We start from the raw sequence: 16,392 nt of genomic DNA, 5'->3' as shown, positions 1-16,392 counted from the left end.
CCACTTGTCTTTTTTTTTTTTTTTCTCTTTTTTTTTTTTTTAATGTCTCTGTTACTTACTGCACTTAGGGGGCTAGGAATTAAACAGTCTTGAAGGTGACAGCATTATATGTAATAAAATCTCAACAGCGCAACAATCTTCGAGCTGCATGACTGGTTTTAGACTAAGTGCCAAAAGTTCCTCTGTGGTTTTGTGTGTAGGTTGCTACACTTATTCCCCAGGTTCCTCCCACCTCCTAAACCACCAAATTCTTTATAAATTAAAAATGACTAATACAGGTTTCTTGTTTTAAAGGAGCACAGCGTTGAAGGGTACACATCTTTTTAAGCAGTTGATGGGGAAATCTGTAAATCTCTTTGTTGCTGTAAACTGTTCATTCATATATTTCACTTGCAATTTTTCCCTCCCTCCCCCCTTTTGTATTTTTTGTGGTCGGCTATAAGGAGTGGTGGTGTTGACAGAACATAGTTCACACCACACTGACCTTGTGATGAAACTTCCTCACAGCCGCAGGGGGTCCTTATGAATCAGCCCCTAATCCAGCTAATCCCGCTCGCAACAAAATCATGAAAGTGGCTCCCAGCGATGTGTGTTTCCCTGCACAGATGCAGCGGGGAAGGGGAGGCCTTGGAAATGCACCAGGATGGTGGTGGCGGTGCCTTGCTGTTCCTGGGCAAGGAAGGGGGCTGCCCTGGTGCAGGGAGGGAGGGAGGGAAGGGGTTTCTGTTGTGCTCGGGGCCGCCGGCATCAGCGGTGTCTGTGGGAGACAGCAGGGTCTGGTAGAACCTCCCGTGTGTCTGGGGCAGCTGTAATTGCTGGTTCAAAGGCAGAACGGACCATTGTTGCAGCCCGGTGGGCTTGGTAGCGAAGTAAAAATTCCTGCATGATCAGGGTAGCCAAAAGTGGGAAATAAAGCTTGTGTTGTGGGGTGTGTTTTTGGTCATTTGTTTAGCTTTCTTTCCCAGCCCTTTCTGCTGCGGAATAAACTTGGCCATATGGTCACCCTCTCGGAGTATCTGACAGGAATCTCTGATTGCATCCCGCACAAAATGAAATGCGCTCTTTGCTGCTGGTGTGAATAGCAAGCAAACTATGAAAAATGGGCCTCCTGACAGATGCAGCACTGTCTTGGGAGCTGGTGGCCAGTAAGAAATATCGAGGTGGGGGGAGCCGTGACAGGCAGCAGGTTCGGTGCTGGGGGGAGTGCTGACCTGACCTGATTGTGTCCAACAGTGAGAGCAGTTCTGCTTCAGTGCAAAGCCATTCAGAAGGAAGCTGCTTAGGCAACAACAGATGGTTCAGCAAGCAGCTGGTAGGGAATACTTGAAAGAAACTGTACCCTGTTTCATAACATGTTCATTCCTTTCATTTTTCTATATGTTAGTTTTGCTGTCTTCTAAAAGCACTATTTAGGAAACAGTATCCCCTAAAAGGTTCTGGATGAAGAGGTTTTTTTTCATTGCTGTTTGCTCCTTTAAAAAAATTGCATTTGAATTTTGTGCTACTCCATGTACAGCCGAAATTTGTGCTATCCCAGGAGTACAGATGAAAAGACTTAAAAATGCTGCTTTTAACCACACAGGAAAACAATTACATATTTGAGGAAAGGGCACTGAGAGGTTAAATGAAAAGTTGGGCCTAGAGGAAAGCTGACTGCTGTGGAACAACACAGCAAATTGTCTTTAACATATTACCCAGCAGAAGCTCTTATTGAAGTTAAAGTAACTTAAAACAATTATATTCAGCTGCTTCGAAATCCTTAGGTTTAGACCTTGAAGTCCTTTACATACCCTTCTCAGCAGAACTCCTGGAAATGTAGTCACTCTCATGTACGGTTGAGGATTTTGGCCTGTTATGACGTGTGCTCAAATACTTGTTTTTATAAATTACTGAAAAATAAAAATTCAGCTTTACTTCTCAGCAGGTGTAAATGGTTACGTGTCCACACACCGCTGGAGAACTGCGAGAGTCTGTATTAGCTGCCTATTCTCCCTCTAGGCCGTCTTCTTGATTTCTAGGAAAAAGCAAAGTCTAAAGTTCTTTGTTCCTTTGCTACTTCAGCCAGAAAATTCAATAGTTGGGCTTCTCCACCAAAAGCTGTGGCTTAGCTCTGACCTGAAGGGACCATGTCGTCGGAAGAAAGGATAGTTTGCTCTCCAGGTCCATTCATTCCTCAGTCTCTTTGTTGGGATGGTCAACAAGGATGCCAATTGTGACAGTGGTTTTCTATAATATGGACACCTGCCTGCTAGGAAATGGACTGAGACCACCAACTCATTTCACGTAAGCTAGCAAACAGCTGTCAGATGGTAAACAACTTGTGGTCACTATTGTTCCTGGCTGGATTAGAACCAGTGACCCAGAGGTGAACAGCTCATACCATGTTACCAAGGATGTGCGTCGCAACTCAGTAAGCAGCTACTGCATTTTATGTTTAATTGGAAAGTTCGAGTTGCATGTACCATTTTTGCATGTTACTGGACATTTCAAAGCTGCTTGCATGTTAGGTTTTTTCCAGTTTCTACTGTTCAATTTGTTCATTTTGGTTTGGGTTTTTTACTGCACTTTTCCAGTTTTGCAACCCAGAAGGGCACCAAACAAGAAATCTATCAAAAGATGTCTTTTAATTACCTGTCTGTTTTACCCAATCAGAAATACTAATTTTCTGCCTATGGGCAATACAGATGCATACACGTAAAATCAGATTTTATTTGATTTTTAGAAAGAAAAGGTTTTAGCTCTTAAAATTGCAGGGAAGGTTTCCCACTATGAGCAGAGGCAGCTGTTGTTGGGCAGTCTTCCTGAGTATGCAGAGAGCTTTGTGTCCTTGTCACAGCTCTAAACTTTGTCAAACTGTGACAGCATGAAAAGCCATCTTTGATGTGTGTTTTTATTTTTGCTATTCATAATCATGTCAGCATTAATGAAATTTGTAACAGCAACACTGGAGTCATCCCCACCCAGCATGTGTGAGAAGAAACTTAACTCATATCATGTGATGGCTTGAGAGATAAAAAGCAGCCTTTTGAAGTGCTTTGGCAGGGTTTTTTTTTTTTTTTTTGGTAACTTTTTTGTATTTCTAGGCTGCAGTCTTTTGCCTTTGCCTTTTCTTTTTTCTTTTTTTTTTTTTTTTTAAGCCCAAACTAAGAACCTGGTGTTACCTAGTGTGACAGAAATGGTTGAAATGGTCACATTGCTTCTAGATTTTCCTAGAAGTCAGTGAAGCTAAAGAGAGATTGAAGTTGGTTAAATCTTCACATTGGCATGTGAAGGTATTCTAGACAGACAGTGTCCTTTTGTTGGACATTATAATGGGGGAGAAGAAGTGTAGAGTGCCCACCTGGACATTGGTAAGGGAGATGGCAGGGGAAAGGGCTGTGGTAGGGCGCAGGCTGTCTTAACCTGTGCAGACAGAACTGTCACTATTCCATGTGAGCTGTACAAACGCAGATACGTGTATTCAGCAGAGTAAATTCTGTGTGAGAAAACCTAGGCACAGCATGGAATTTCTGACTGCCTGTAATCTAGTGCTGGCATAGATCATGTCTAATTACATGATAAAGATTATAATTTTTTATTGAGCTATTGCACAGTCCATTGAATGACGCTGTACTCTCTTAAAGATGCTGATTGCTGACTACTGTGTTCTAGCTCTTGTAAGCTCATTGTTTCTCAATGGATGTTTTTTTCGGTACGTCACTCCCTATGAAGCCTTTATTTTGCATAGTAAAATACATGAGCAGAAAAAAAATCATTGCAGGTAGCCAAAACTTTTTTATAATGTAATCCTGATGGGCTTACAAGAGCCATCCTTAGCATCCTTAGAATATCAGGTACATCAAATATCTATGATAACGTTTCACAGTCAGTAATTAATATATTCAGAGATCAACCGTGTAAACCAATAGCAATTCTGACTCTACAAGTAGACAGCATTTTAAAAGTTTACAGAAGTGGACCTGCAAACCAGTCCCATTTCTTGTACTGACTAAACTTAAATTTCAATGAAATTGTCTTGCACTTCTTCATAGTGAACAGTTTTACCCTTGTACTTGGCCTGTCAGGACGAGAGAATGATAATTCTGAGGAAGGTGCTGTCTTTCTTGCTCTTCTGTCAGAATGCGAACTAATACTGTCTGTGTGCAGAAAAACTATATTCTGTTCGTGACAAAGAGCAGCACAGACAAGCTGAAACATCTGAGAAGAGCGGGAAGACAGAACTCCTTAGAGAGCAACAGGAAGCTTTAAATCAAAAGGCCATTATTTTTCTGTGCCTAATTAGAGGCAGGATAATCTTAATATCTGCCAGAGAACTTCAGCTCTTTATTTCACTTTCTTTATAGGAGATTTCAGTCCTGTGTGAGTAGTACTTGACTGCTGTGTTTTGTTCTCGTGAGGTCTGTGCTCTCTTGTCAGTAAAAATGGAAGTTGTCATTGGTGTCATTTGTCTTCTGCTGTGTGGCAGGTGTGAATACTTCTGATCTTGGTATGCAATTAGGAGAGGGAGGCAAAGCTGTGGCTGGCTGGCGTTATGTGTGTGTCATTGTAATGGTATGAAACTGGTTTCATTTTGTCGTTTTTTGAGTAACACCTGTATACACGTGTAAACAGAGATGTGTGCAGGAACAGCACGAGCAGAGACTACGTGAGGAAGCGGAGTAGAGGGAAGCCCTTAATAGCTGTCAAAGTTGAGGGAGATGGGCTATGTAGGATGCCAGGGAGAGAGGTATGAATACAAGGACCCTTCCTTGTTCCCATCCTGGGAGAGAGAGGGTGCTGAAGGGTGAGGAGGCAAGGCGCCTGCAGCTTTCCCCAGCACTCATCATGAATGGAACACATTGCATACCTGGGGGGCTCTCTGGTCTCTTTGCAAGTCTGAGATGTTCTTGTCTTTCCCTGCACACTGCTGCTGTTTGGGTTGGTTGGTAAAGGTTGAGTCTCGGGTGAACACATGGGGATATTAGTCTCAGTCTTTGGTTTTATGGTTACTGAGTCATGTAGGGTTTTTATTTTCTATTTCTCTTGGGTTCCTGTGATGGTGATAATGGTTATTGCAAATTGCAGACGTTGCCTGCATTGCCTATTGTGCAGGCCATGATGTAAGCATTGTAAGGGGTACTAATCTATGTATCTAGTAGATTGGTACCTATGCATCTTTTGGAGGAATGAAATGAAAACATAGTTTGTGTGAGGTGTCCATGACTATTAGAGGCATGATGTTATTGCTTTGAGTTGGCACTGTCAAAAGGTTAGGCTGCATTACTCTAATGCTACACATTTAGTGTCCTGGAAAAATGAAGAAGATGGTGTTGCTCAAACAAAGCAGAAATGTGGCTTGCCCCCCATCAAGTGCTCAAATGGAAGCACGTTAAGGCCCATAGTCTTCAGAAGGGAAGTTCTCCAGAAAATTTTACTCTGTTCACATGCCTCAAGCTTGTAACAGAAGAACTTAGGCTTCAAAACCAGTAGGTATTTCTAGAAATCTTGGCTTTGGTTTCTCAAAGCCTGTCCGCCCCATTGGTAGGCAAACATTTTTACCCAAGTGTTTGGCTCTCAGGAATGCTCTCTTTCAGAGAGAGCTTGCTGTCTGCTAAGCTACTTGTTGCACAGTTGTGCACAAGGTAACTATTGAATGGTTAATAGAGGTAGTGTTCATGCCTGAAAAAAATAAAACCTCAGGCAATTCCAGTAACCTGAAATGGAGCATTGTAAGCTATTCTGAAAAAGAAGTATTTCATGCCTTTTGAGCAGCTGGACAGTAAATTAACAAGCAGTGATTTTTGGCTATCACTCATTGCTTGATTTTGGATCGATCTCTTAGCGTAGCAGAGGTCAAATTTACTCTTGAGACTACTCAATGTGAAAGGGACCGCGGTTCCCCATGGTGGATTCCAGAGTTCTTTGTAAACGTATTAATGTAATTCCTTGTAAGTTTTGAACGCTTATTGTGAGAAAGGTATACGTAAGGCAGTGACATTCGCAGTAGAAATGAGCACATGAGCTGAATGACCCAGCAACTTTGAAATTGTTAGTAAGTCAGTGGAAGGAAATCTGTCAGAAATTGTGCCAATAAATACAGTTTCACTCTTATGTCATTGAAAGGTACATCAGTGTTGTGCAAATGTACACTAGAGACAAGCAGTTTTGGTTTTTTGGGTGCTTCCCACTTTAGATGCATTGAAGCATTTTAATATGTGATGACTGAAACACTGGGGACTGTGATCCCTGTGCTTGGTAATGGGATCTAGAGCCTTTCACCTATAGGTCACGGGTTCAGGTCTGCCTCAAGTTAAGGATGACTAAAACTTGCTCCCACCTGACAGCTGTTCATTGCTCTTCGGGGAGGGAGGCATGGTGGTCCTTACATAGTTCCTAGCAACTCATTATCCATACTGACAATTACTGCTCTCTTCAGGCCCTTCAGAAGGGTAAAGAATTTAGTACCTTGACCAGCTTCTGTTCCAGTTGGTGGGGAAGTTCAGGAGGAGCAGCAGTGTGTTTCGTGGTATGGGATGCAGATCTGCTCAAGGCAGATCTGACATGTTCCGGCAAAGAGCTAAGAGGGAAGCCTGTGGATGTCAGGGAGGAGGAGAAGGGGAAGACACCTTCCTCTTCTCTGGAAAAATCAGGTTTTTAGCAGGAGCTAATACTCAGCAACAAAGATGCTGTCAGTAAAACTGTCTCATGTTGAACATGGACCTTCAAACACATTCTCAAGAATTAGAAACTGGTATATTAAGTGAAAAATGGTGCCAGGACACTGGTGTTACTACTTTTGTGAATTTTTTTTTCTTTTTTTAAAATTTTTGTTTTAATTTGTTAGCTAAATTGTACAAATGGCATAGTGTCTCTTTTCTAATAGGCAGACACCCAGAATCTGATGACGCTGATGGAAGGATAGTATAGAAACTACTGCACTGTGTTACCACCAGCCTTGAGATAATGTCTGTTGGTAACACAAAGAGTGTTTAATATTAATAATATAATTAATTTAATAACCAACAACATTAGTATGCCAATTATTTTAATAACTGATCTGTTATTTAAATCAGCATTTTGGCTTGTGGGAATTTGTGCCACCAACTCAGCTGTCTAGGCATTAAATTATAAGGAATCATGTAATAAAGGACTTGAATGCCATCAAGTGGCTTTTGATGTACCAAAAAAGGAGAGTGATGTGTGGATTTTGTCACCAGGATATTAAAGTGTAGTCGTCCTGTCTGTCTTTGATACGGAATAAAATGGGAAATATTGATACTGTATGCTGTACATAAAATTTAAGTTGGTAGTATTTTGAGTGTAAATTGTTGTTGCCACCAGATACAAGAAAATAGACTCCATTAAGGAAAACCACATAATACTAGTGTTTTGTTCATTGGTCATATTTTCCATTACATCATTTGTCCTATAGTGTGGAAATCCTGTGATGACTATAATATATGGTGGTTATTGTTTTTTTTCCTTACAAATGTAAGGAATGACCTTCTGCAGGGTGTGCAAGTGTTGAGCATAGTATTGCATGTCCTCAGTACAGTGAGGCCAAAGGCTTCAGGTACATTTCAGTGACATTTTAGTGGTTTCTCTCCTAGGTTTTTTTGCACCTGCTGTGGGTAGTTGGCAGGGTGGGGAGGTGGAGGAGAGCACCAAGAGCACTTGATTTTTAAAGAAGTGCATATTCAGCTGTTTGTACTGATTGTGGAGACTTAAGATCTCTGAGACAGCCTCTGTGATCTTTGCAAACTTTGAGTTTAAATAAATGAAAATATCACTGGCCAAAACTTTGTAGATTTTTTTTTTGGCTTCCATTTTGCTCTTTATTACTTCTGATATGTTGAAAGGCCAGTTATCCACTTGCTTCTGGTCTGTCCGTATGTCTTCACATAATCTGATTTTGGCAGTCAGAATTTTCATCTGCAATCTGCCTTTATAATTTTTTTGTACCTGTTATGTTGTGTAAAGTATCTACATTTGCCTGTGGAGTTATCTTTACTCTATTTGGCTGAAGAAATGTAAATAATGGACCCATAAAAAAAATAATTAAATGGTGTAATGCCTTAAAACGAATGCAGAGTGGATCTGCTGCTGGGTTCTGGAATGTGCAAGTGTATTCTTGGGTGGTTTTGCTATTCCTGTTTTGAATGTTAAAGAGGGAAAAAAACAGCTTCTGTTCTCATGACTGACTTGTGTGATACAATTTTGATTAGCTAAATCTGCCTTGTTCAGTGAAGTTAATGTGGTTTGACAGGACCTTGATTAGGAAGCAATCATTTCTGTTGATAGTAAACAGTTGGTCACTTTCAGCAGAGATAGGAATGCTGCCCTTTGTCTTGCATGAAGTACGATTTGTTGGTTCAAGTCCTGGTTAAATTCAAAAGGAATGTACGGGTGGAATGGGGGAGAATATAGTACCGGGAGTAGAAATGGATGGTAGACTCCACAACCCTTGTAGAGTTGGGGCTTTATTGTCTTGGCTGGCATTGAGACACAAAAGAGGGAGACAGACATTTTGTCTTTGGGAGCACTTGCAGTGTAAAGGATTGCAAAAGAAAGCTCTGGTTCCAAGACATAGAGATTATGATAACTCTGCTCCCTTATTCCTACCCCATATTCCTGTAGATGAAGCAAAATTTATTAGTGTGTCATAGACTACTGGTTGATAGAAAAAGACAGCAGTGAGCATGAACGTGAGCCTGATGGATTAAAGTATTTTTAGAGTTTAATTCTTGATAAAAAAATAACAGCTTTTTGTTAGCGTGCACATGCAGTCTCAATGATTGTATGTTCTCTCACTGTAGTAAGAGGCATATTAAGAAGTTGTAAAGGGAGTCTAGGTAAGAAAGTTTTACTTTGATTTTTATTTTTTTCTTACTGGTGGGAAGGAGGTAATGCCACATGTGACAGGCTGAAAAAAATGGAGTGTGTTGTGGAAACACTTACTTCTTCACAGAATTCTTGAACTAGAAATGAGGCAATGCTTCGTGCCAGAATGACTGTACGGTTTAATTGTTGAGGGTCTCATTCCGACAGCTTTATCCATGCAGGGGCCCAGCTTCTTGCCTGGTGGTCCTTTTAGCCCCAGGGGGGTTATGGTTGGGTTGAGGGCCCAAGTGAAAAAGTATTTCCCTGCTCAGGTTTGGGAATGTCATCTTCCGAAGTGCCAACTGGTTACAAATCAGTCTTCCCTTACCCGGCCTAGGAAGAGATAGAGGTAGATGCCTAATTTCTGTTCACACTGTTGCAGAACTAAACTTTGGCAGTAATTCAGATCACCAGTGCCAAGCTGACTAGGACTGCAAAAAATGTAACAAATTAGACCAGGTCTGCAGCTTGGGATTTAGCAGAGCAATAAAGGTAATAAATTGTAAGAGATGGAAACAACATGTTGGTGGTATTCTTGTCCCTCTCGTGTGTATGTGGCCTTGATTCAGCTAATGGGCTGAATTAATTGACCCCACCTCCTACAAGCGTTTACTAGAGAGACTACAGGGGAGGTTATATGAAGTATATGAACTCTAGCTGAATGCTTTTTTGTAAGAGGGAAGATAATTTTCCATTCTGACGTAATATTTTCTGGCAAGGCAAATTGAATATGGCGCCCTCTAGAGCCTGTCGGCCTTGCAGTCTCCCTTTGCCTTTTTTTTTTGTTTGGTTGGTTTGGTTGTGTTTTTTTTTTAAACCATGTTCTAATATGGAGCACACCGCTCAGCTCATGTGGGTTTAAAAACAGATGTCACGCATGAATGATCTGCATCCCAGCATGTCACACAGGTACTAGACCACTGGGGCAAATTAGTTGTTGACAGTCCTTCCTGCTGCACTCAAAACTGCATCTCTTTATGTGAACTTGATTTTTTTTCTTTTTTTTTATTTAAGGCTAAAAGAAGTACTCATGCTCACTTACTCTTTCACTCCTCCCTTTTTATAACTGAAGAGAAACATTCTCCCTCTGCCTTTGCCAAATTATTTAGGAGGAGAGTGTAAATTAAAGCAATTTATCTTGAAATGTGCTATTGAAGTGGACTGTTTATACAAGTGTAAGAAATTGTAACATAGTATTTGGTCTGGTCTGCAAGGAAAAGGTTTTTCTTTTTTCTTTCTTTTTCCAATTTTTTGCATATGGTATATTGGTTATAATGTAGAAAAAACTGATGGAGGCTCCAGTTTACGCATCAATGTTTTAGTGCAGTAGAGGCAATGGTATTTTAATTAGGAATATGGCTTTTATTGCAGTGTTCCTAAAATAAAGTTGTTATTAGTTGTGTTCAGTTTGAGACAGAATAGTCCATGCACACGGTCAGGTTTTTCTGACTGGAGAGTTCTCATCGAGCAATTCCAGAATAAGCAGTTCCTGGCTAATACAAAGCTGTTGATATTTATCCATCAGTTGGTGGACGAGTGAGTCAGGAGTTAAATTACACACGGCAGAAGATTGGAGAAGAGGCCATGTTTAACCCCCAGCTCATGATCCAGACTCCACAGGAAGATGGTGCTAACGTACTAACAGCAGAAGCACTCCGCCAGCACCTTGACTCTGCACTTCAGGCCAGCAGAGTACATGTCTACATGTACAACAGGTAAGGGCAAATGCAAATGTTTTATTGGTCAGCTGTCACAACTGAGAAATTGAGCGCAAGCTTCCCTCCATGTATTTTTAAATGTTCAGCACTTCGGAGCCTATCCCTTGTTTTGATGTGAATGTCACCGATTTCTGATATTGAGGCATGGTAGCAGTGACAAGTTGGCTTTGAACAAATTAGATGGGGAAAGTGGTGTTGGAAGAGATTCTGAGAGAGTAGTGCTATGAGCAGTGCTACAGTATCCAGCATTTGTCTTGGTAAAGGAGTGATGTCTGTGCTTTTAAACATAGGGCCTTATAGATGGGATTCCTAACATGGAAAATCCTTCCATACTAGAGTTGAATTCACTTCCTGACACCGTCATGAGGTATCTAGTAACTGTGAACAGCAGCTCAGGTTACTATCCCCCTAATAGTTGGGATATAAAGGGAAAGTCAGACATGTGAGAAATGGCAGTGGGTGGAATAATAGCTGTTTAATAATACAGACATAATAGGGCTGGCCATCAGAGTGTCTGTATGCACACACAAGGCTGGGAGATGTATATTGTCCAACAAAAAATAGTAAAGGAATAATAAAGGAAAAGAGTAACTTCAGGAAGGTACCAGCTTTGGGCTAGTGAGATGTCTCCCTGCAAAGTCGTTCCTCCAGGGTGGCTACTTACATGATGTGCCTAGAGGTGCTGCTGGCAAGGCATGAAGCCCCTTGTCTTTTCAGCACGTCCAACCGATGCCTCACTGCACTAATACCAAGTCTCCAATTATCTTTTACCCAGCTCCTGTCTTGTTTAAGGCGTTAGAAGCCATGGCAGTGGAAGCTGTAGCGTAGGAATCCTAATGGTTCCTTTTCTCCTGCATGTCTGGGCCAGCTGGGAGTATTCTGGTCCCCTGAGCTGCCGCTGGCCACTCTCCCGTTTGTGTCACTGAGTGATACCACAAGTCACAAGCGGTCTCATTTGTAGAAAGATGGATTTCTCTCCCTTTAATGTGAGTTGACTAGCCTGTACATCCAAAAGCAGCTCCATTATTTTTAATGAGTTTTACAGAGAAATGTGAGAATAACTGAAACAAATGTCTGGTCTGTAACTACAAAAACAAAGGCCTTTGCTTTTTTTTTGTCAGGTGTAGTATAGCTATGCTGAGTAATATTTGCCTTTCTCAGTGATTTGCTACTTGAAGCCGATACATGTATAGGAGTTGCCATTTTAAATGTCTGTTACAATTTTAAAATATCTACTCAGTAATTGTGCAAGAAGAAAATACTCTTCTTTGTATTTCTTACAGACAGTGGAAATTGGAACATTTGTGTTACAAATCAGGAGAACTCATCACAGAGGCAGGTTACATGGACCACGTATGTATAGCAGGCATTTAGTTACAAGATTTGTGTATTCTCATGATTCAGCTTGTGCTGCTTTGATTATATTCCTATATAACTGTGGTTTTCTCCTTTCTGATTTTGACAGATCATAGAATATCTTTATCCTTGCTTAATTATCACTCCTTTGGACTGCTTCTGGGAGGGAGCAAAACTACAGTCAGGAACTGCCTATTTATTGTAAGCGTGTTTTTTTATAATTTTCTGCTCTGACTGATTTTAACTGTTTAACTGTGTGTGATTTTTCAGTTGCATTCCCATTGGTTAGTCAGATTCTGGTTCAACAAAAATAAAAGATGAAGTGTAGTGTCTGTACAGGAAATATGCGTGGATTTTTTTTTTTTTTTTTCATTGAACAGAGATTTTCCTGTTCCTAAGAGGATTTGTAGGCATAGATTTAAATCTTACAGTATTTTTTCCTCATTCTGCAAGCATCCAGAATAAAATCTAAGTTTTTAATTCAAGCTTTAAGAATTTTATGCCTTTTTTTTTTTTTTTTCCCTCTGAAATGAACCTGTTTCTGGTGGTATTTTTTGTTTGGGTTTGGTTTTTTTTTTTCCTTTTCCCCCATAAAATAATAATTAAAAAGATTGGCTAGGAATTTAATTCATAAGAAAATGTCTTGGGTTAAATCTCAAGTCTTCCTAACGAATAAAGAACAAATCCTTTGCTTATGAGACCATTAAAGAAACAGTATAGTGTATTTTATGGGTGGTTTCTCAGAGTTTACAAGTGTGATATTATATGCCCTGAATCCTTTAAAGAGTTAATTGTTAATCTGTGCAGGCATTTTCTGTTAATTATGCAAGAGTTAGCATTTGAGTTATTGTTTCTGTCCTGGTTTGCATGTCTCCGTAAAAGCAATTTGCAATGGCCATCTTCTAACCTTTAGTGTACAGTTTTAGATGGGGAAATAAGGGGGTTTGTGTTTTCTGGTTGGGAGATTTGGAATAATGACTTAAGCCTGGTTAAGCAGATACAGTGTGGTTTGAACCACAGAATAAGGCAGCCAAAAGCCTTTCTAGTCTGTCAACATCACAAATTCAGAAGTGGGAGGTGGGAGACGTGACAGTGATAGCAGTGACAGCCATGGTAGCAGGAAAGCTTGATCATTGATAGTCAAGCTGCCAGGGCATTTGAAGGAGCACAGTATTGTTATAGATAAACAAAGATCAGCTATACTGATTGATTACATTTGCAAGATTATTATTAGACTAGCAAGAAGTAATCTGATACTATGAGAAAGGCTTTCTTCCCTCAGCCCCCCTCTCTTCTTTCCCTCTCCCCTCCCCCCCTAATTCTTTGAAGCAGCAGTTGGCTGCTTTTTTTGTTATTTAGGTGCATGATGGTTTGTTTTGCTTTGCTTGTAAATGAAGGTATTTTTAACCAGTGAATATTCCCATTTTATACAATAACTTTGTAACAACTGAGTAATTTTGTTAAAATTACAACTGAGCTGCAAGAAAAGTACATAAACAACATAAACAATCTAATTAAAACATGCCTTACATTTTATGAAACAACCTTACCAGAAAAGGTTTTAACTTGTAACAGACAATAACTCAATTATTTGTGCAAATATGAATTTTAAAGTTATTTTTGTTTCAGTGCTTCTTTTGGGGTTTTTTTTGTGTGTGTGTGTCATTTTCCCCTGATTTCTCTTGCAGAGGGAAGCCTCCTTTGCAGTGGATCAACTTTGACCCCTTAGAATTCTTGGAAGAGTTAAAGAAAATAAACTACCAAGTGGAGAGCTGGGAAGAAATGCTGAATAAAGCAGAGGTTGGTCATGGTTATATGGATCGACCCTGCCTGAATCCTGCTGATCCCGATTGCCCAATCACAGCTCCCAATAAAAATTCCACCAAAGTAAGTTTGCTTGTCCTGCTGGCTAGGGAGACAGGGTATTGGGGGAGGTCAGAGAGAAAAGAAGGTGGTACCATTTTCTTCCAAGCAATATATAGCTCTTATTCCTGAGTGATATAATTTTTCTGTTCCTGTTACGTGCTGTTAGCCCACAGTCAGGAACTTTCCCTCCTACTGTGATGCAATGCTGAAGCCTGCGTAGTTCAAGTTGGGGTACAGTTGTCACCTACTGCTGCGTGTGGCTCTGCAGTGATGTGGCATTTCAACAAACCAGACCTAGCCGCTGCTGGGACACAGCTGGCCCTATACGCTCAGACCACGCAGCCAAAGCCTTCCTTCAAGTAGCACCAGTTTTCTTGATTTTTGTGAAGGATTTGAAGTCATGACCCCCAGTTTTATCTATCCCTTTATCATCCACACCAGGCTTTGGAGAAATTGCCTTCTGGTCAACAAGGATCTGGCTGATTTGTTCAAGTCAATTTGTTGAACGCATTTCTCTTTGTAGACCTCCTAGATTGCCTCCAGCATCCCTTACTGTGGTACGCTGGGTATTGAATCAGGGTATGAATTTCTCTGAAGTTATCAAACTGATTACTTGCTTCTTTATAAATTTTTCTAGCCTCTTGATGTAGCCCTTGTTTTGAGCGGTGGATGCTATGGACTGTCAAGGAAATACATGCATTGGCAGGAGGAGTTGATAATAGGTGGTACAGTCAAGAACAGTTCTGGTAAACTTGTCAGGTAAACAAATGTTTGAAGAAAATATAAAAGTTTTTCTTTGTTAGAATTTGGTTTTGGGGATGCAAGGAGAGGATCATGCAAAATCTACAGCCCTTCTTGTATATTATGAATCCCAGTTTAGGAGGACATGCCTGAAGAGAACAGAATTTAAAAGAGTGATTAGAGAGTTGTCTAAATTTAAGGTGGTGTCATTGCTTCGTATTTCTGACTTCAGAATGATAGCGTACATTGCCCAGAAAGAAAGCTTCTTCCTGGCAACTTTGTTGTTTATAATGTATGTAGAAAGCATTGAACAGTGTTTAAAGCACTGAACACCTTTGATTGTGTTTTGAAATACAATCAAAGTGGAAAGGGGGGGAAAAAGTAATTTTGATACTCACTGTACTCACTCATTTGACATCTCTCAGAATTCCAACAACTGAACTTTTTGTTGAGGATCAATAAAAAGTCTATTTTTATGTCTCTACACCTTGAATACAGTTTTGAGTAACTGAGAAGCAAAACTGTTCTGAAAAATGTAGGCCACACTAAACAAAGCATAACTCTTACATGTTTAATACAGAGAACTTTTCCTAGAACTTGAATGCAAATTTTGAGCTTTACCTTCACTCTAAATGTGGATAAGTCTTTCAAGAAGTAGCCACAGAATGTATTTTTAGTGAAAAATGCAATGGTTCCTTAAGCTTCTAAAATTGCTGGATACAGTTGCATACTGTGGAAATACAGTATGGACAGTTATTGCCATTGTTTACTCCTCACAGTTTGTCAGGCATCAGGAGTTTAATCTGGCATTTCTCTCCAAGAAATGAAAAAGACCAAGGTCTTCAATGACAAATTGCCAACAGCATTCACAAGATTTTATGCAAAAAACTGTTCCTGTGGCATCCACACAGTAATCTGCCAATCATAGAATCATAGAATTGTCTACGTTGGAAGGGACCTTTCAGATCATCTAGTCCAACCATCAACCTAACCCTGATAAAAAACCATCACTAAACCATGTCAATCATGTTCTTTATAACTCATTTGTAGGGTTGCATTCTTTGCTCCTGAAACTGGTCTTATTGAAAGTAATGGCAAAACTCAGTTTTTCAGTGAAACCAGATTTAGCCTCAATACTGCGTAGACCAGTACAGCTGCACCCGATACACAGTTGAATAATTATACTCTGTGCAATTTTAGTATGAACATGTGCCCTGTAAAATCAGGAACCCCGTTAGGGTCTCATTTGGGACTTGATAATCATGCAAATAATTTCCTGAAAATGGTTGTTTTATGCCTCTTTCTCCTCTTCCTTCTTTCCATGTGACAGTGCCCAGGCTTTGCAAACCATGTTTCAGTTAATGACTCCTAAGCAAATGTATGAGCACTTCAAGGGGTACGAATACGTTTCACATATCAACTGGAATGAGGATAAGGCAGCAGCAATTCTGGAAGCCTGGCAGAGGATGTATGTTGAGGTAAAATTGAAAATAACTTCAATATCATACTCTAGAGTTCTGCTAAGATCCACTGCCTTCTGTTATGGCTTTTTACAGTATTTCTTCAAGGAAGCTTCTTAAACTAGAGCGGAGTCATTGCCTCTGGTTTGTAAGCTGATTTTTTTCCCCCTCAATTAAGAAGCTACTTGGTTATTCCCATAGGAGAGCCATGAAGGTTTCGCTCTTTGCTGTCTGGGATGTTTTTGCTTTGCTGGGGCTGAGGAGCAACTGAAGAGAAGTAGCTGGAATTGAAAAGCTCTTGGTTGGCATGGTTATTCCAAAGGTGTCTGGAAAACATTAGGCAGTCACGGGCTGCTCCCCCGGCGGCAGCCTGGGTGGGAGGGAAGGCTGTG

The 16,392-nt window shown here is 40.4% G+C and overlaps 1 protein-coding gene across 4 annotated transcripts in view; it reads left to right on the top strand.

Annotated features, from left to right (window-relative positions):
• PTCH1 (patched 1) overlaps window positions 1-16,392 on the top strand; it is a 69,146-nt gene that overhangs the window by 13,888 nt on the left and 38,866 nt on the right. For 2 of the 4 annotated variants that reach the window (XM_014936772.1, XM_014936795.1), the window contains 6 exons: window positions 10,385-10,574; window positions 11,861-11,930; window positions 12,043-12,134; window positions 13,622-13,820; window positions 14,437-14,558; window positions 15,871-16,018. In XM_014936772.1, coding sequence (XP_014792258.1) covers window positions 10,385-10,574; window positions 11,861-11,930; window positions 12,043-12,134; window positions 13,622-13,820; window positions 14,437-14,558; window positions 15,871-16,018 — 821 coding nt within the window. Of the gene's footprint in view, window positions 1-9,666; window positions 9,769-10,384; window positions 10,575-11,860; window positions 11,931-12,042; window positions 12,135-13,621; window positions 13,821-14,436; window positions 14,559-15,870; window positions 16,019-16,392 lie in introns of those variants that run through there. The other 2 variants (XM_014936779.1, XM_014936787.1) reach the window with 2 other exon arrangements.

Source organism: Calidris pugnax, unplaced genomic scaffold (genome assembly GCF_001431845.1).
Source record: "Calidris pugnax isolate Ruff unplaced genomic scaffold, ASM143184v1 scaffold2, whole genome shotgun sequence".
NCBI classification, from domain to species: Eukaryota; Metazoa; Chordata; class Aves; order Charadriiformes; family Scolopacidae; genus Calidris; species Calidris pugnax.
Note: the sequence above shows the minus strand (reverse complement) of the source record. Positions and strands in the feature narration are given on the sequence as shown.